Source organism: Accipiter gentilis, chromosome 1, assembly GCF_929443795.1.
Source record: "Accipiter gentilis chromosome 1, bAccGen1.1, whole genome shotgun sequence".
NCBI classification, from domain to species: Eukaryota; Metazoa; Chordata; class Aves; order Accipitriformes; family Accipitridae; genus Astur; species Astur gentilis.
Window position 1 is genome coordinate 31,456,296 of NC_064880.1, and position 21,544 is coordinate 31,477,839.

The 21,544-nt window shown below is 39.9% G+C and overlaps 1 protein-coding gene across 3 annotated transcripts in view; it reads right to left on the reverse strand.

Annotated features, from left to right (window-relative positions):
- Positions 1-21,544, reverse strand: part of MAP3K20 (mitogen-activated protein kinase kinase kinase 20) — a 96,123-nt gene that overhangs the window by 62,492 nt on the left and 12,087 nt on the right. For all 3 annotated transcript variants that reach the window (XR_007507481.1, XM_049812293.1, XM_049812281.1), the window contains exon 3: positions 1,178-1,265. Coding sequence is in view for 2 of the 3 variants with exons in the window: in XM_049812293.1 (XP_049668250.1) it covers positions 1,178-1,265 (88 nt within the window). In the remaining variant the exon portion in view is untranslated. The remainder of the gene's footprint in view (positions 1-1,177; positions 1,266-21,544) is intronic.

The window sequence follows — 21,544 nt, forward strand, 5'->3', positions numbered from 1 at the left end:
TTCAAGTTCCTGTCTATACACTATCACCAGTGCATCCTCTGAGTGGCGTAGACTGATGAACACCCATGCACCTCTGGAGTACTCACAGCAACACCATAACCTCCAGTAGGCAGATACTCCTGTAAGCAAAGCTCCCCTATCTCAGATGCACTCCCACCAGATTACGCTGCCATCTACTGTGATAATCAGACATCTAAGAGACAGGTAGAAATAACTGAATTTTCACAGGTTCTGTCCACCATCTGAGAACCAATAAAAACCTGAAGGGCAGTGTTTCAAACTGCTATTAGACTGTGCCACCATGCAAAGACTACTCTTCGCATCAAGCTCTTTGAAGTGTTACAGACATGCCAAAACATGCCTCCTAATCCACACTTTCACGGTTTTTACCTCTCCAAACATTTGTTTCAGCAGATTGGAGATTTCTTTGCTTTGGGTTTATTTTCTACTACTATTTTACCTAGTTTCTCCCATACAGAAAAGGGAGGAATTACATTACCTGTAATGTAATTTTTTATCTTGACCAACTCCCAAGATAAGGGAAGGAAGCTTAAAGTGGTGATAGGAAAAAAACCCCAAAACCCCAACAAACCAACAAAATCACAAAACCCAACCTCTACGTAATTCTAGGAGTGCCAGAATGAATGAAACCTAGGTTTCACACCTAGGTGAATAAACGGAGTTGTCTTATGGGGTCTAATAAACCCTTGACTCTATTTCAAATTCTTTCCATGGCTGGGAGGTTCCCAGTGCAGATTCTCCTGTTTTCAATACAGGCAGAATTCATGGTGCAGCTCTGCTCTGAGTACACTCTCAGCCTTCCCTTTTCACAGAACTTACCAGAACTTTGTATCATGAAAACCTCTACTTCTGTCACACATCAGTTAAAAGGGAAAAGCAATTCACAGAACAGAGTGAAACTTTCTATTTAACGGAGTGCTGAGTTTGTGCATTAAGAACGTCACAGGCTCCGACTGCCTCTGTGCTGCTACCAGCCATGCTCCCAGCCTAGTTCTACCTCCAGCACTGCCATTTACATTGAGGCAGGTAGTGCTGAGCACTCTAACATTCAAAGAAGGCCAGAACAATTAGCAAAACACTGAAATTGGGTAAAGCTAATACCTTGTAACACTGGAGTTTTACAGAATCAAGACAAAGGTCAGACAAAAATCCTTACCTGTAACTATGCCATAATTTGGAGGTTCAATGACAGCTCCGTAGAACTGAATGATGTTTTTGTGACTGAGCACACTGAGTATTTCTGCCTGTTGAAAACAAGCAAACAAAACTGTTAGACAATTAGGAATGGGGCATTTGCTATAGTAGTTTAGTTTATACCCAAGCGGGTATACACATATGTGTAACATATAAATACACAGATATCTAGGAAAGACTGTCTACAAATGCTTGGCATTTGAAAACCTCATGAGGGAGTTTGGCAGGTGAATGCTTAGTATGTTTGGTGAAAAAAAAAATATATTTTTTTTTGTCAGACTATTCTTTCATGGCCAAGGCACAGATGTAGAAGCTAAGTCTTTGGAAAAACTGAAGGCCTTGGAAAACTTTGTTCAAAGAAAGATCTGGGATTTTTGGCAGAGTTGCAGCAGTCCTATCCAGAATTTGTGTTTATGCACAAAGTACTATGGGTTCAGCGAGTCCAGCACTTTAGGCTGTTAGAGCATACCATGCACACACAGCTCCATCCAATGTTTACTGGAAACGTGGAGTTTCCAGGCATGCGCTGTGGAGTCTGATTGAATACACAGAGCAAGTATGCTTGAGATTGCCAAATAGCCAGCAGTACAGTTGAAACTGCTCCTCAGAGCAGGCTGCAGATGTTTGGAAACTCTGGGTAAATATACAAAACTTTCAAATTCCACTTGAACAATACTTCTAGGTTTGAAAGAGACTGAGGAAATGAGAACACATCCACACAAATTAAGGCATAGAGTCCCAATGATTTTTGCAAGAAAAGAAGGTCAGATGTCTCATTCAAGGTCTCTCAACAGTTTCGCCTCTGTAGTATATTAAAATAAATATTCAAGAAATTTTATACACGTTTTTACAGAAATATATGTATTATACAAATACAGAGATATGCTATTATATATTTTTCTCTACAGCAATGCATTACTTTAAGACTTTGAGATTATGTTAACTCTAAACCAGCCAACAGCATCTAGTAAGAACAAAATCACAATTAATTCCTCTGAACTTATCGAAAGTATCTGATCTGACAGATCCCTTCTTGGATCCCTTGAGTAGCTAGCTGTAGGAGTGTTGCTGTTTACTTGCAGGTGAGTCTTCCCACAGTTGCTTAGATAGTTGCCACTTAAATTATTTTGTAGATTCACCGAAAACAGGAATACTATAGCAGCTTTGATGCAGAAAACCATGGTACATCAGGTAGTGCTACTGTAATAAACGTAGACATAGCAAAACAGTCATTTTTTTGGCCTGTGTTTTATTGCTGGTACGATGATACACGTGTGTAACTACATTCTTACAAAGGTGTCGGCTCAATTTTTTGCTATTGTTGTTTAAACCCTGTTCTGAGTAACTTCAACAAAGGTTTGAGATAAGACCTTTATCTTTAGGTAATGCACTGATATTTACACATATTCAATTAAATCTTTAACTATAGCTTTGAACTTAACTTGGGTTCCACTAGTTCTTCATGCTGCTTAGCCTGCTCAGCAAGGGAAACAGTGTTAACGTGAAGTTAGTCATCTTTTTTCACAATACCAGAAAAGTAATTTTTTAAATGTATGCTGTTTTCAGCAAATCATACTGCAGACTGACTTACCTACAAGTCCACAAAATAATTTAATTGGCAGCTATCTAAGCACATGTTGGAAGACTGACCTGCAGCAGCACTCCTACAGCCAGTCAAGGGATCCGAGAAGGAATCCATAGATCAACAAGGGATCTGTTGGCAGAAGGAGCTCTGCCCTCCAGCTGCAGCCCCACCAGCCTCCCAAGGCAGGGGACTCGCAGCAGCAGCACTGCCCGTTTCATGAGCTGTACCTCCTACCTCCTTCAGTAGCCTGGAGGATGCAGATGACAGCCTAGTCATTCAAAACTCCACCTCCACGGCCTAGCAAATGCAAGACCCCTACACTTCAAAAGCTTCTGTATTATATCTTCTTTAGGAAATATTAAATTGGGGAATGTCCTCTAATACCTACCAGCATTACTACTGGATAACCAGGAGACCTAATACTCCTTGACTGCCTATCTGAGTATTGTAAGAAATGAGACAGGAATACCAGCCGCAAACAACATTAGACAAAACTATCTAGACCATCTTTTCTTGAACTCCTTGGTCAAGAAGAGTGGAATAAAACTATCTTCTGGTACAGTACTTAAAAATCCATGTCTTCAAAGCACTGTGCACACCACCTGCTGATATTTACAATACATGTACCTCAACAGGCCATTAGAATTAAATTGACTGGTCTCACATTTAACTTTCCCATAGCATAATGTATTTAGACCCTGGCTATAGAAGTAGTACTAGATGAATCTTTTTAAAGAATGATTTAAAATGCCACATGATGAACATATCCAAGTGCCATAGCTCCCAATTCCACTGCAGCAATGTGCAGAACCCAGTGACTGTCCTCCATCTCACACAAGATGTTGCTGGATCCCGTAAAAGCCCACCAGAGTCACTGGACAACAGGAAGGGCCACACTGCAGCCACCAGCAAAACCCAGGCCTACCAATCACCCGGTGCTACCGTGAAATGGACAACAAGCAAGATAGGAGCACTGGGCCAAGAAGACGAGTCCTTCGCTGCCACGGGCATACAGACACGCAGTGCTTTTATTATTTGGAGATTCAAAAATAATTATTTTCTAAGATTATCTTATTTACAGAATATTACACACCAAGATCGCATTCCAGGAGTATGAAGAAATGCTGTGTCAACCATGGCTAATAGCCTCATCTTCACATTGGTGTTCATACTCTAAACTGGGATTTAAAAAACACCAAAGCAAGCTTCCACCTAAGAATAAGGAAAGGCATCTACTAATTGCCCACAGATATCCCATATTAAGAACCTGGGGGCGGGGGGGGCGGAATTGCCAACTCTTTCTAAGGACCATTAGTTCTGAAAAAAAATCCTTTCTAAACACTTTTAATCACTCTGCTGTTGTTAGCACTAGCGATTCTAGACTATTCCTTTCAAGTTTTGCTCTTTTCAGTTGCTATAGATCAGCTGTGAACTCTATTAGCCAATTTAAAGACACTTATTCCTTACAGTGAGAACCAGATGCAAGTCAATCCACATCTTTGAAGCTTTTGTACTTTTTTTGACAAGAAGGTGCCATATTTCAATGAAAGACTGACTTTCAGGTAGCAAATTACAAAGTGGTGGTTAAAGACTGGTATTTCAAAGGTCTCTTAGCACTTACAAGAATATTTAGAATCACCTTTAAGCATCAAACTCATACTTAAATCCAAAACGCCTAAAAGCTTGGAAGAAAATCCTGCCATGCATCTGTCTGCCTAAAGGCCACTGAAGAAGCCAGCCCTCACTGGCTTGGGCATGACATGCTCACTTCCGTCGGTAAAGTTGCTATCTATCTTACGCAACTTAAATGAGCATCATTTTCCTTCCTAAAGCCATGGTGATGACAAGTAACAAGTCTTCAGTTATTTCATTATATTACTTTTTTGTGTGAAAGACAGATTTTTTTTTTTATTTTATTTTTTTTTAAATGTTGGATCAAAGCAGAACTAGAAGGAGCTCAGCTGAAGGAAAGACACAACCCAAACACGTAAATACAAACTCCTTGGACATAACATAGAGACACAATCAGACACACAAGGTGACTGCAGTGGAGTTGAGTATTACATTTAGTCCCATGATAAGCTTAGTCACAGCCTGGTACTGATCATCAAACCATGCTAAAAACCATTCACCCCATACTTGCACCACAGGCACGGGTAAAATTATGTCCCTCTCTAGAGTCCTGCTGAAAGGAATTACAGACTAGATGCCATTTCTTGAAGGCAAAGGGATTCAGAAGTCTAAACAAACCTAATCCACTGTTTACATAATTCAATCACTATCATGAAATCCAAGGTCAGAGCAAATTACACTAAAAACATTTTAATTTAATTCTCACTTACTGGCTCCTGTGGCGTTACTGTAAATCAAACCCAATTCATAAGACAACTACAGTGTAAGACTTACGAACTCAGGTAATCCCTCAGTGTACAAACTAATTGCATCCTATCAACCATGGTCTACATCACAGTGCTTAACGGCTAATTTATTTTTATGCCTGTTTAATCTCTGGTTATTGGCAAATGTGAAAATGTCAATTACATCATCTCTGACTGACATCACCCTACGGCTGCCTCTAGACCTGCTAGGGCTGCTCTTAACCTTCTGGTACAAACAACTATGCATGAATACTCATATCCTCAGTATTTTCAGCAGGTAAACCCAGGGTCCTCCTCTATGCCTCGTCTGTTCAGCAACTGCTGAACAGAAACCACCGACATAGATTTTGAGCGTGGCCAGCAGCAGATGAGGGGACGAAGCAAGCTACCTGGACAGCGTGGTCTCGTTACGAGCAGCACAAGCCTCAGCTCACTGGGATGACACAAGTCCTACCTCGCTTTTGCTCTGTCCACTGCCAGTGCAAGAAGAGCAGCAAACGCAGCATAGCCCTGACGAGATCTTCAAGGTCAGCGCTGACTACAGATGTAGGCAACGGCCACCTGATGCTGAGCTGGCATTACTCAGGAACGCAGACAGGCCCTACCATCAGATCTTTAATTGTAGCTGCAACGGCAGTAAGGATGTGGACGGAGGCACTTTGCATACAGCTGTGTTGTTGCCTGCCAGCTACTCATACCAGCCGCAGCTGCTCTTGTTAGAGCTCCCTATCCCAAGGCAGCTAAAGTTAGCAAAGACCAAACAACTCAGCATATTTTAGTTACTCTGGTCCTCTCTGGAAATACGTTAGAAAGTTGTTACGCTCACACTTGTAGTCAAGAGAAGTGATCAAGGGTTTGGGCTAGCAGCCTATTCCAGCAACACAGCTGGATCTGCAAAAGAACATCTGTCCACAGAGTTTTTTCAGTATCAAAAGACTTTTTTGCTTGGGTCTGGGCAAACTAGGCCCACAGCAACTTAACCACCATTTCTTCCAGGTCCCTTTGGAGCCACTGGACAGAGAGGACAAAGTACAGCCGGCTACCCTTCCACCCTGGTCTGAGCGTGCTGGTTTAGGATTAACACAGGAAATAGCTGCAGCCCCTTGTGAGACCGTCGGGTCAGCCAGCAGCCAACCGACTCTCCTGTTAATAAACCAGTTAATTGCACAGCAAGAGGCACCTTCTCACCACGCAGAATTACAGGGTTAGACATGGTTAGCTACTTAATGAATCTGATTAATACAACTTCCTTAACTGCCTTCTAATAGTTATTATAACATTATGCAACAGTTTGGTTATTTTACTTTTCCAAAGAAATGCTTGCCATGTTTATTAAGGAGATATTTAGACACACTTAAGGCAGCTTTGAAAAGATATTTTTTCCTAAGTCTCATAGCATTTTAAAGGCTTTGACCTTTGTCATGTTCTTGGGAGAGTTGCAACTTCGCTACTCTCAGGGGGTTTTATAGTCTAATAAAAGGGCAGCTGGAAGAGGCCAGCTGATGTTTTATTAAAATCGTTCTATTTACTGACAATCACATACAAAAAGGATAATAGAATGCTAACACAAAACCTTTATTTCCAGATTCCTGCTCAAAAATACATTCAGTCTGTGTCCATTTTCATGTCTCAGGAATGATCTCCTGTGAATTCACTGATGTCTAATAAGGGATGATGTCTCTAATACATTAGTTTCTCTAGGTAAATGAGCCCAAATCATTTTACAGATGCAATACTAACACAATGAGCATCTAAAGCTACAGTTCCGCTACAAAACACTAGTAAAATATGCATCTTAAAATCCTACAGGCTTATGATTTTTTAAATGTAATGCTGACAAATCATTAAGCCAAAAAAAAATGTATATTTTTCACAAGATATTTTTATGTTTTACATGCTTGAACATAAATATTATAAAGCCTCACGATGATTCTTTTTAAAGCACATTAAGGTTTTGATAGAAGCCAGAAATTACCCACAGCAGATAATTTTTACTGTTTCATTGTTTCTGTCTTTTCGAAAGTGAAAACTGAATACAATTCTTAATAAGCAGGATATAGAAACAGTTCATGTAATTTAGCTCTTTCTGGATTATTATCATGCCATAGTCTTAGACACCTAAAGTTCTATCATTGCTAACAAATGTTCCTCTCAATATGCAACAAATAAAGGGATACGAAAAGAATTTTAGAAATATAAAACTACTAAGAATTTTACAGCAGGGTTGTTATGCAATTATTACAGTTTTTAATATTAGAAAGAAAAATCAAGCAGATACAAAATAAAAATTTAGGACTCTGCCTAGTGTTTCGTCTGTTCTCATAAATTTTTGTAAGGAAAAAAAAAAAAGGTTTTGTGGTCCCCAAGAAGAAAGCTATTAATAAGCAAAGCACAGTGATTATCCATTGACAATGTTTGTTAAACCAATTAAACTGTCTTTGATATTAACAAAGCAAGAGGAAAACCACATGAACATAGCAAAGTCAAAGAATCATCAGTGAGATTTTCTAACTGCAAATAAGCAGAGTTACCACATGCTTTGATGAGTGCTGTGGACACCCTCCCAGCACAAATGTGTTACCATCCCTTTCAAAAGGCAATCATAGTTCTTAAGACTATGGCTGCGTATCGCTAAATCTGTGTGAGTCTGGGGTTCTTTTTCAGTACTCATTTTGAGGATCACTTTCTATAGCCCATTAACAAGTTAAAACTCTGTCAGCATTTGTTATGTCTTAGAAGACAGCCATATATTCAGTGTTTCAGGGATACTATTTCACAAACCACACAGAGAAGAAGGGTTAAATTACATTCTCAGATTGATGCCACCAGCACTTTTGCAAACAACAGAATTAAATTCTCATAAGTACATCTACAATGACATACAAAACATGCATTTAAAAGCATTTTGATTGAGCAAATGTTTCAAAGCATCAAATTTGCATCCAAAATTATGTCCTACACTCTTAAAAATCCCAGCAATTAAAAGTGAAAATATAAAGGAAACTAATAAATTCCCATTGCTATATAATCATCTTATCATTATTTTAAACCCATTGTTTTGTATCACCACACAATTCTCATTTTTTTAAATCCTGTGGTAGAAACACTCTTTAAATACCTTGTATTGAGTTTTAGGTTTAAATCTTGAAGGAAGAAAAAAAAAAGCAAGATACTGCAACTGTCATAATGTACCGCGCTGAAGGAACACAGACATAAATTTATTATGTGTTGTTACAGGTTCACCCCATCTTATGTAATTTACTTTAAAATACTTCATTTGCACCATGCAATAGCAAATGTGTATGGCATTTTTGGAGGTAAGGAACACCAGAGGACATGTTAGTAGTAAAATATATTGGATACTGGCCCTTTTAAAAGAAAACTGAGTTTTATAATCTCCTATAAATTTTTATAGCAACCTTTGCACGTAACTTGGCAGTTTTAAGGATAATTTGAAGGCTATGGGATTAGGAGCACTATCTAGTGAATTCAGAACATCCCTGTCAAAACACTGCACAGGCTTGCTGAGCTCATGGAAAGCAAGTTGGTCTCTCAAAAAAATCACAGGGAGCTCTGTCCTTGTGATGTGGCAGCACACCTCCTGCCTTACGCAGAAAGAGGCAGTTAGATCAAGCTACCTGGCTCGACCCTGCCACTGACGTACATCAGGCCAGTACAATTAACCACATGGAGCCCACCCAGCAGTAACCAAGCAATTGCAGGATCATGGTGTTGGTGTTCCTCATGATGGGAGTTAGAAACTTGCTATCAGCGACAGAAGAGGCTGTTAACAGAAGCTGCAGCATTTAGGATAAAACTAAGCAAGGGCACTTTCTACAGAAAATCCTTACAGAAGGTTTAATAAGCTTGAAAGTGACATTTTGAGTTACAAACACACTGCCAGTTACTAAAACAAAACAAAACAAACCCAAACTACAAACCACAAAGATCATGGACAAATAACTCATTTTCACACAGATTTCAACTAGAAATCCACAACATCCAAGCATATCTCACAGGAGCGTTACATTTTGCAGCATACAGCTTGAGATTGTATCAGCATTTAATATTAAGGTACTTGATAAAGGGAGATCTGCCAAGAACGAGTAGTTTGGATTTTACTAGTGTTATTCGCAGTCAGTAAACCCCTTCAAACTGTGCATAAACTATGTATTTGTAATGGTGTAAGAGTGTAGAAATGAGCAATGTCTTGCAATATTATAAATACTTCATTCAGGCAGATTTAGAGTAAGAAACTGCCTCCAGCTGCAAAGCAATACCAGCAACAGAATAGAAACAATAGATGAGTGGACTAAAAAGCAGGTTTGAAATACCTGAGCTCCCAGAGAGCAGTTTATTTTCAGCAATCATCATTTCTCTTCTCAATATTGGGAAATTTTCCCATTTACTCGCAATCATTTTGAACGCAAATCTGCTTTGACTATAGAGTACACCAAACAAAACCCACAACATCTCTAAAATGCAAGGGAATAACAAAATGTGAAACTTTGTGACTCCCTGCTCACTCCACAGGTGAGCAGGTATCATGGCTAATATGCAACACCTGAATCTTCCCAGACCCAACAAATGGAAAAATATCCAAGGAGATTACTTCTGAGATCGAAGTCACTGTAAGTCTCATGAGCACCTTGTTGGAAAGACATTTGGTACCACAGTGATGGGCAAAACCAACCCCCTCTCAAGGAGTCTCTTGCAGTACTTAGGAGCAACAGAAGAGAAAATGATATCAAAGAAAAGGTATCTGGAGAAAGGCCATGTTCACACATATCCAGCTAGAGCAGTGATTTTTCCGAGGTCTGCAGAGTATTAGCAAGGAATCTGGATAAGATAACTTAGAAGAGTAAGTCTAATCATCGTGGCTTTTACTGAACAATTAGCACAGACTCCAGAGACAGCAGCAGCTATACTCATGGATCCTGATCCACTCGTCTAAAGCAGCTATGATCTTTCCACTGAAGTATTTTCTCAAACTTGATAATGAAAACTGCAATTTAACCACGGAAAAAAAACATCATGCTCTTGATGAGCACTCACTTTAAGCCTGTCTTAGAGTAGATAAACCCAACCTACTGTAGCTAATGATAGGAACAGCACTTGATGGGGATTCCTCTTAGGAATGAATCCCAGTGATTGTTATAATTCCAGAAAATGTTCCTCAATCAGACAGGCTGAGCCCACCCTCATGAAAACAGCACATCACAAAATGTGTCACCTCCCTGTTATACGTTAACAGCAACTGCTGAGGAACCATGTGGGGTTTTGCTTTCCACATGGGCTGTCAGAGCTCTGTAGAAGGCTCTCCCCAGTTATCACTCAAAAATGACCTGCCCCTGCAGAAAAACAAAGAATCACTCCCTACCCAGAGACCACCTACCTTAAAAAGACAAAAAACTTTCAGCACAGAAATTCTGGCTGTGGCCATCTGGCATAAAAGAAAGGAAAGAAAGTAGTTGCCAACTACAGACCACCTTCTGCTGAAGTGTCTGAGAGTCCTCCACGGATCAGAAGCAATTTTCATGCCACATTTACCTATGCCATAGCACAAGCTCACAAAATCTGGGGTGTTCAAGAAAATGAGCTGTCACTATAATCTGAATCTCTGACTGCTGTGCATTATCTGAATGACACACATCATGGTTTTATGTGCAACTGTCCAAATCTGCTCGCAGTTTTGGTATTACCATGTACTAGTGATGTATCATCTTCTCTCCTGAATCCAAACCAGCAAGCTGTCTCTGTGATTTACCACCTCTTCTTTCTCTTTACCACAACTTAAGCAGTAAGTATCCTCTCTCTGGTTACAGCCAGACCTTCCTTTCACCTTGCTGAGACTGGCAAGAACATAAGCAAGAGCACAGGACTCCACCAAAATCTGACTTGTACCTTCTCCAACTAAGTATGACTGCCCATCAGCCAGGACCATGCCATCAAACAGTAGCCAGAACAGCAGACTTCACAGCAGCTCACTGCCTAATGTCCACACTACCACATAGACCACTACAGACCAGAGTCTCCACTCCCAACAAAACTAAAGTTTCAGGACATAAATTCCTTACCCACTTTTCAGAAGAGTTACTTTTATCTAAGATTGAAAATTGTATTTTAGTTAGAAACTTGGCTCAAATGCTACCCCTACTGGGTAGCAATGGTCAAAAAATGAAACCAGACAAAACTTCTGAAATTTCAAGTTTTTACCTTTATGCAATATAGATCCACTGTTTATTATTTCTTGGAATTCTTCAAGCTACCTTCATGGTAGCTCAATCTTTTTCCATTGAGACTAAAATAATTCAGAAAAAAACCCAACGTCCAAGGCAAAAAATTTAGAGGAAAACTAGCAATATTTTAAAATTGGTTTTAGTGTCATAAAAACACATTTATTAGTATTACTGTACTATGTATGTCTGACATGTAACTTCAGCTTTTCCCCTACTTCTCTTTGATTAATTTCTTGTACACAGAACTCCTTATCTTACCTAGACTTCTTTATAGCTATCTGCTTACATAGATATGTCAATAACAACTATTTCATTTTTAATCTTTGTTATTAAAAGCCCTTATTTTCAGAAAACTTTTTTTTTAAATTATGTTGACATCATATCTATTAAGAATACAAGCTGTCAGCCTCAAAATAAATTGTTTAAAAAGGCAGTAACTTGAATACCAGTATCTCTGAACTCTGTAGAAAGTGGAAATCTAGAAGAACCCATCTAGAAGAGTGATAGAGACTAATTACAGAGTGACCTGGTATCCTGTGAAGGCAGTGGCTTTGAGTTTCACGAACAGCAGACTTAAAAGGAGCAGGAACTAGTGGTTTTTGTACCACCACAGGATACCAAATTAAGCCAAAAGTCTTTCTCATTGCTCTTTTCCAACCAAACAGCAATATCCCAAGCCAGTTCCTTCCCCAAAACTACAACAGAATGACCAGAGGTGCCGTAACCTCTACCCATGTCTGTGCCACAACCTTGGCTCTGCAGTTCAAACCCACCAGAAAGAGTAAAAATGAATAATGAGCCAAACTGAGAACACAAAGCCTGAGACCTGCTCTAACTCCTTCACGATGGTTTGGTAGAACAGAGCACGTGCAAGCAAGGAGCATTTCCTCTAAGGAGAGTTGGAAATGTGAAAAAAATCACAGCATCACGCATGCCATTAATTCTCATCCTCCAACACGGACAAAATGTTTCTGAGAACTGCTCTAACTCACACACATGAATAGACCAAAATTTCTAAAAGAATACAGACGTAGGAAAAAGCGCTAAATAGAAGACAGTTGAATGTGAAAATAACAGTACTGCAGTAATACTCCACAATGTAACCACAGTACATTTTAGGGTAAACATGTAAAGGGAAAGAACATCTTGCAACCACATTCAGCTTTAGCATTTCCCCATTTGTGAATTTCTACTTCCACACCAGTAATCTGCACCTTCAGACTTCATTTGAATCTTCACTTTCATCATTTTATTAGAAAACTTCCAGACACATCAGAAATAAATGAGGAATACCACACACATACCCCAGTGGGAGATTAAGAACATTTAAAAGGCCAGTTAGAAAATAGAGATGATCTATTTTGTGATTACAAAACAATTGACTTGCACTACTTCCTCCATCGCCCTGCATTGTGCTTCCCAAGGACCTGCAATAAATGAAACAGCACAGAGGAAGCAGGAACACTGCATTACATGAGCCCACAGAAACACCAGGACTGGGGTCACATCATGCAGTGTACCAATGAAACCTCTTTCCGACAGGCTGTATCTGAAGAGCCAAAGAGGAGGCAACATGCTGCAGCAAATGACAATTCCAGTCTGAATCTGAGCGCAGCAAAAATAACTGTCATTTCTCTTCCTATTCTAGCAACGCCTGAGTCCTTGCACAATTACTAACTGATTTATGCTCTGAGTATGACAAGGACTACATTGGCAAAGTTCACAGCAATGAACTGAGCTCACAAGCTGGATCTAGGGCCCAGGAGCTCCGTGCTGTTTCGGTGGCACAGAGCACATTCAAACCTGCAACATCTCTTTTGGTGTGGAAGAATAACATCATCATGTATACCACAGTTTCCCATTTTCCAATGGCAAAGGTATGCAAAAACTCATCTGAGGACTATTCTAATTTACATACAGGGAGAAATCAACTCCCATCAAGGATCAGACAGGAGCAAATGTAATTTTCTATGTGACCTTCAAGTCAGGCAAGGTCGGGATGACTTTAAGCATTCTCCTTCGTCCAAGCAAAATCATCCTCTAGCAATACTGATCACAAATCTTTGCTGCCCGAGATACATCTCTCCAGAGGGCACATCCAGAACTCTTTTCCACCCTGTCAGTGCTGTATGGCTACATGACATTTCCTCTCCTTTTCCTTGTGTGCTGCTATTGTGCTGTGCACTTTACTTGCAACACCACTGGCCTGCTGAGGGTGTTCACTTCTAGGAGACAATTCCCTGATTCCAGGGAAAGTCCTTCCTTCTGCCTGGCAAAAAAGAAAAGAAATGGAGCTTAGGAAAGCTAACTTACAAGAAAGATGCAGTATTGGCAGGAAAAAAGCACCCAGAGAAACATTTCTTCTTCTCTTGAAGTAGAGTTAGCGATACCTTATTATTGGTATACAGTGTTACCCTAAAGAGGGTTTGGCTGGTCCCGTGTATCTGGAAGGCAGTCATAACCCTTCCGCTTTTTTCCCTTCTTGAGTTTGAATTGTTGCAGTTTGGAGGGCTTTTGAGATTTCTCCTCAAGGGCAATTTTATCAATTATCTCTGTTTTTATAAAATCTGGATATAATTACTATAGTTGGCTCTGAGTGGAGAATATAAGACCATTTGGAGATCACTATTGTGTAGAGTAAGTGTGATGGTCTTGCACATTACTGCAAACCTTGCAAATATTAATAAACATTTCAACCATTAATTATTCCATATTGTATTCTCAGGGACGGCACCTTGTTATTAGTTTCAGAGATGGTTTGGAAAGGAAGAATCATTTTTTGTTTTAGCTGGGTAAAGATTAGATACCCATCTTCAGCACTTTCAGGACACACAATTTTGTGATGAACAGACATAACTCTTGCTAAAAATTTAACTACATTTTTAGCTAGTAAACTTTGAGAAATAAAGACATTTCCTACAGAGCATTTCAATTGGGTCAATGATGCATCTAACTTTAGGTGCCTGCATTCAAAAATTATTTTGATACTGCTTCAAGGTCTCCATTGCTTGCTCCCATTACTCCCAAACCACCAAAAAACAAAACTCTTTTTTTGAAAAGGAAATCTTGAGGAACAGAGATCTTAAGCTTTGAGAAGTGCCCTGCATCTTTTCATACACACTCACTGTTTAATATAGACTAACATACCTTTATTATTGTGTATGAACAAAAAGAAAGCACAAGGTGTAGTAGCCTTCTGAAAATATTGCTTTTTGTTAAAAGTCTCAGGTGAATTCAGAATTTTGATGGGTTGAAGTAAATGGCGGTGCTAGAATACTACTGAAGTTGTACAAGTCAGATCCCAATTCTTCCAAATAGATATTTTAAGATATAGAGCTTCTTTAAAATGAGAGGAAGTAAAACTCCTCATTCTTTTAAAAGCTGTGTACAGGGATGGATTTTCACAACGATGAACAGCCTAATCGGGGTGAAGAATCCTCAACTGAAAGCTCACAAAGGGACCCCTCTATCCGTTCTCCATTTTTTCATTTCCACTTTTCTCTTGAAAGGAGTGTCTCACCAGAGAACCGGAAGAGTGAAAGATTTTAAAGTATAGGACTGAAATCCATCAAACCGAGGACTGCGGTCCAAACCCAACCAGCTGTCAAACCCAGAGATATGAATGTATGCTCACTTCTGCCTAATAAAATTTGAATCAAACACTTTGCATCTGATTCTCCATGTGAGCTTTTATGCAAACTTCTAAAGTGCAAGGAATCCTGGGGTGGAAGAGCTATTCTGAGAGCTTTCACATAGTTCATGTAATTAGGGAAACCACTTCCTTTGATTGTAAGTGTTCAAAACAGCTGAATTTCTTCTTTCAAAGGAACTCTGTGATTTGGGTCATCTCTTTTACTTGCTCTTTCATGTTTCTCAAGATGAGAGGTGAGACTGTAGAGCACATTATTTAGAAAAAAAAAAGATTCCACTTTTTGTTTTAGGGATTGAACTTGGACTATTCAAAAGGTTGTCATTTGGAAATCTATCTTTCTTTCCCTCCCTCTGTTTCCTTCCTTTTCTGATAAGCTCTTCAGTGGCTCCAGTGAACATAGTCCAAAATGCCAATTTAAACCTAAGGGAAAACTGAAATACAGTACATGAAGGAAAAGCGACTCTCATTTTCCTTTGTACGGTTGCGGCTGAATATGTAATTATAAAGGAGCTCTAGCTGCAGGATTTCAGTCCCCATGTCACGTTTACTTTTTTAATGGTTCTAAACACTGACCAAGCAAAAAGGCAGAAATAGAGATTTTAGAAGACAAACAAAGCAGCTGCCCTGGTCTTTGAAATGGGCCTGCGGGTTGGTTTTGTTTTGGTTTTGCTTTTTTTCCCAAAAAGGGAACACAGGTCGCAGTTTCAAGGCAACGACCACGTCACTAGGGCTAACAGTCGATGCCAGTGTCATTACAGACTCAAGTATCACTTGCCCTGAATTTCTTGAGCCAGGCACCCCCTTAGTGCTGTTACTCCACGTTTGTCTCTAACAGCTGTAACAGAGAGGGAATCTCTCCCTTATCACAGTATAGCACAGAAACACAGTAATGAAAAGGTAGGAGGTTTCATACTGCAGATTTCAAATTTATTAAGTAACAACAGTATGCTTGTTTACCCCAGGAGGACCAAACTTTATTCCCAGTCAGTGAAAAGTCCCAGGACTCCTTCCAGAATTCCAGTGTTAACAGGGAAGCAGTTTGCAATGGGAACAGAGTAAACCACTTGGGACACAGCGCCAGAAACCACATTACTGCCAACTTCTGCACAGGACAGATGGGACACTGGCTTGGAAAGACGACTTTACAATAAAGACTTTGTACAAATACATGAACAACCAAAAAAGAAAAATTTAAGAGCAGAACTCCAAAATGCGTGGTCCTAACAAGCGGGGTTCTGGATCTTGAATTTGCCTTTAGGGCCCTCGCAAACTCTTAGAGGGGGTTACTACCAAGGCGACATCCGAAAGGAAGAGCAATTCAACAGCTCCAAATTTTATCCATCTGTTGCTACATGCTCACATCACATACAGCACCTCAGCATAGACAGACACGTCACGAAGAGGTCAAAGGTAAAAGCCTTTTCCTGGGTTTAGGAGATTAAAAGAACAGAGTTCACCAAAAAGGAAAACCACCAATCACTACTTGCTTATAAGCCATCATCTTTGAAAGGATTGCCTCAAATGCAGATGACATTACAAAAATTGAGGTTATTATATGACTAGACAAAAAGTGATTTCTGTGCTTTTCCTCCTCTAACTGCACACAGGCACGCACTACATCTCCTCTGCTCTGTGATTCTTCCAAGGAAGAGGAAAAGATATCTTCCTGGAAAATGTCACTCGCTCACTCAAGGGTGCATCAACTAGATTATTTTAACAAGTTTCCAGAACAACCACCTACTCACCCCTCCTATTCTGCCTCTGCCAGATAAAAATTTGCAGAGAGCCTCAGCTTTCATTGAAAAGCTGACATCCCCCCAGCCTGCATGCTTGCCTTTTGGTTTTTCCACCTTTCAAAGATGAACTTTGCACAAAGCAACTGCATGTTGTCTTCCTGTATCTACCAGTAGCTTCCTCGCTTCTCCTACAGCAGCTCAGGGGTTTTACAAACCGTGCTTATTTTTGATGCAGCTACTGGAAACTCATGTGCCTGATACACAAAACCCACAGCTATTTGGTCAGGTGTGTATCATGTACCATGACATGATTTTTTCTCTCCCCTGCTTACAACATTTAGCCATAAGGAACCTCAATTTAGAAGTTTTGGAGTAAAATAAATGAGCAACCAGAGACAGGAGAAGTGGAAGACGTGTGGCAGTGTCCCCTTTCAGTGATGTCCAGGGGCCAGGCACTACTTCGCCGAGGAGGTGCAGCCGTACGGGGGCCCCTCCTGTGTGCAGGAGGCTGCCCCACTCTCCAGGCATCAGGCAGCTGAGCTGCAGAGGGGACCAAGGAGGCATAGAAATGGTCACTGTTACTTGAGTCACCCAGTTTCCCAGTGGAGCTGGCTTTCTTAAATAGAAATTATGCATAATGTAGATTCACGAAACATTAATCTAATAAACGAACATGTATTTGCAAATATGATTCTTCCCCAGTAGCTGAACTGTAACAGATGAAATACATTTAAAAAGACAAACAGGGCAGTTTGGAGGCAGCTGGATCAGAAGAGCAGCTCCGTATTTGCCCTTATTGGCCTCATCTCCCCAGTGTGTTAGTGCAATCAATTGAGTATGAGAGAAAGAGTTAAGGCTGAAGCTGTTCTCTGGGCTCCTCTGCAGCCTCCAGCTAACATAAACAGGTCTGAATGCTTCCTTGTGACTGTTTATATTGTCCTCTTAAAAAGGAAACTTTCTCTAGCAGCACCTTAATAAGTGGCAATAGGTAAATGTAAAATAACTTTTATAATCTTAGTTGCATTACGATTAAAAAGATTTATTTTGATACTTCCCTTAAAGTTAGGATATATATTTGTGTATATTTTTTTCTTCAACTTTGTTTTCAATGAAATCTTGTGCCCCAGACCTTATACAACTCACACACAGCCAGTCAAAAATTAAGGACAAAAAAAACCCAACCCGCAACCCCAAAAAAACAAAGCAAGTAAAGGAGAGCATGTCTAGTCCTACTGAGTGTTTTACTGCCCTCTTAAGAAGACAAAACATGTTGTTCAAAAATTCCACTGCTACCATGTGCATGGTGGGTAGTTCTGGGTCCCCAACCAAAGACTGTGGCCCCCGCACTCAGCTTTCAATACACCCGTGAAAAAACAGCCTCCAGGAGACCAATGGTCCCAAACTCCATCCACATCAACTCCAGCACAGATCCCTGACTTTATCTGAACCATCACACGGGCGTGCAACAAGCCCGAAACTGCATTAGATTCAAACAATACTTCCACACACCTCAACAGCATCTTTGGTATCACCAGAAACAGTAATTTGTCATTCTATATGCTGCAGTGAGTGTAAATTATTTAATTAAAGTCCCCAGGGACTACAAAACCAACAGATTTCAATGCAGGTCACAGATCTTTAAATACTCAGCTGTCCCTCAAAGCACTTGAGACTCAAACATGCAATCACTTACCATACTCTAAAGTTACCGCTAGATCTCACCTGCCATGCAATTTTGTACTGTAACCTTGTTTCAAGAAAACTATGTAGTTAGATAAAAGAAGAGATAAGACTAACTTGAACCAACCCTCAATTGCTTGAGCCTGCAACAGCCTCACACACCACCTTGAGACAAAAGGATCTCTTCCGCATCCATGAGATTTCTACAGCAAAGCTTCAGGACAGCTTGAACATCCAAAAATACCATTTTGCAGTTGATCACTTCAACAGAAGCTCGGGGTCAGAGAATGTCGTGGGAGGGGAAACAAAAGAGCTGCCATTTGATGTCAAGGGTTGCTGGCATGGAGAAATAAGCAAAACAACCTCTCCTCCAAATTATAAATAATAACTGAGCCCATACAAAAAGAAAGCAGAAAAGGGATAAACATGTCTAGAGGAAAAAAAAACCCAAAACCAAAAAACTAGGAAAAATAGCCTTAATTGCAGCTAAGTATCTACTGGCAACTTCAGCAACCCCCTGTCAAACAAAAATTTGCACCAGGTTGACAGAATAATTTTTAAGACAATATAGGATAGAATTAAACTAATTACGAAACTAAAGAATATTTAATAATATCCTAACAGGCTGCATATTGTGGATAGCAAAAAGTATAACAAAGAGTCCTTTCTAAATAATCAGACAGATTTTCTCTCTATTCTAAACAACGTTCATTCATGATTTGTAGGAAACTGGCATAAAAACTTGTTCACCTGCAGATGTTGCACCTTCTGAAAAAACAAAATTAAAGATAATTGAGGTAAAAGGGTCCAGACCTCACAGAGATATTCCTAACCCAGGGATCAGGTGCACAGTAAGTTCCTGTGTCTCAACCAAGCTACAGCAACTGCACATGTATTCTTGACCAGCAGCACATGCAAGGTAATTTTGCTTCACACTGAAAAAGTTTAGGGTGATTCAAAAGTCAAGTGAAAGGAAGCATCAGTCAAATCTGGTGCATCTTAGCTTATTAATTTACCCATTTATCAAGTTTGTTTATGTAGTAACTGTTCAAAACTGCCCACCAGTCATCAGAAGGACACGTGTACTTAATCCTTTACAATTTCAGTACAAAATCTGGTGGTTTAGCTGATTAAAAAAAAGGATAGGTTAACTTCTTAAATACAGCTACAGCAAGATTCCCAGCACTGTGAAATTGCTTTTCATTTATTGCAAGCTAAGATGACAACACTGACAGTCACTATGTCTCAATTGACCCAAAATAACTTTTGAAGCCACAGATTGCCAGTCTGGGCCCTGACATGCCAGTTCCAGTGAAGCTGATGTCTAAATCAAATTAAGCCAAAATTGGCTTGATTTAAAAGAACATGTATACACAAGCCTGTGTAAGTAAGAATCTCAAATTAAGCTGGTCAAAAAACCTCAGTAAGCCACACAACTCATACTACAAATACTCATTATTTACATGAAGCAACTCTGAAAGACGTTACTCATCTAATGAAAAACTTGGTATAAAAATGTTTAAATACATAAGTAAAAAAATCCGTTACAATAAAATGTAGCAAAATACAGACAGATATGTTTCTGTGCCTGGACTCCGACATTTCTGAGATTGTTTTGGGGAGCAGAGTCACAGGGTAATGAAGTTTCTTCTTAAAACAGACAAAATTAAACTAAAGCCTATTCTTCCCAAGAATTATTGTATTCTGTCAATGCTACATCATCTTTCATTATACAGGTATCTCCGAAATACCAGTGGGGTTTTGATGTCATTTTGGTTGCAACACATAGGCCACTCAACACTTACGATACAGTCTTATCCAAAGCACCCACTAAGAAAATCTAATGCGGTGAGACTATGACACCTGAAAACATGACATTCATTTACAAAATAAAGTCCTCCAGAAAATAGCCCTTGAATGAAAGCCAAGAGTAAGGCAAACTCAAAAGCAGAGATTTATTGCATAAGTCTGTCCTATACAAAATGATTTATTCTCTAAGATACAGAATATGCAACAGCTGGGGCATCTGAACCCATTTTGACAACTTCCACCATTTGGAAAGGGTACCGAGTATCCTCTTGATACCTTTTGGGAATACCTTTGTCAGCACCAAGAGGACTGCTCTAAGCCATTTCCTGTACCAGAACGTAAAAAACAAAATAGAAAACCCTGCAAAATAACCACTCTGTAAAAAGAAACAAAGACATTTTCAGACACCCCTCTGGTATAATAAATACAGTTTTATTTCCTCTTAGCTGTTAACAAGTGTCATGGTTTAACCCCAGCCAGCAACTAAGCACCACACAGCCACTCACTCACTCCCCCCCATCCAGTGGGATGGGGGAGAAAATCGGGAAAAGAAGCAAAACCCGTGGGTTGAGATAAGAACGGTTTAATAGAACAGAAAAGAAGAAACTAATAATGATAATGATAACACTAATAAAATGACAACAGCAATAATGAAAGGATTGGAATGTACAAATGATGGGCAGGGCAATTGCTCACCACCCGCCGACCGACACCCAGCCAGTCCCCGAGCGGCGATTCCCCGCCCCCACTTCCCAGTTCCTAAACTAGATGGGACGTCCCATGGTATGGAATACCCTGTTGGCCAGTTTGAGTCAGGTGCCCTGGCTGTGTCCTGTGCCAACTTCTTGTGCCCCTCCAGCTTTCTCGCTGGCTGGGCATGAGAAGCTGAAAAATCCTTGATTTAGTCTAAACACTACTGAGCAACAACTGAAAACATCAGTGTTATCAAGGTTCTTTGCATACTGAACTCAAAACGTAGCACTGCACCAGCTACTAGGAAGACAGTTAACTCTATCCCAGCTGAAACCAGGACAACAAGATACAGCAGTATTTCTTTAAATGATATGGGGGTGGAAGTGTTCCCATGAGATCACTCACTCTAGGGATATACAACCTTTTTTTTTGTGAACTCCATAATTTTCCAATATAGGTGCAGATGTCTCTGGAAAGTTAATTTATTTGACTCCTACACCTTACGTACCTCTATATAGCACAGACTCTAAGCCCTCTCTCACCATTCATTAGCAATA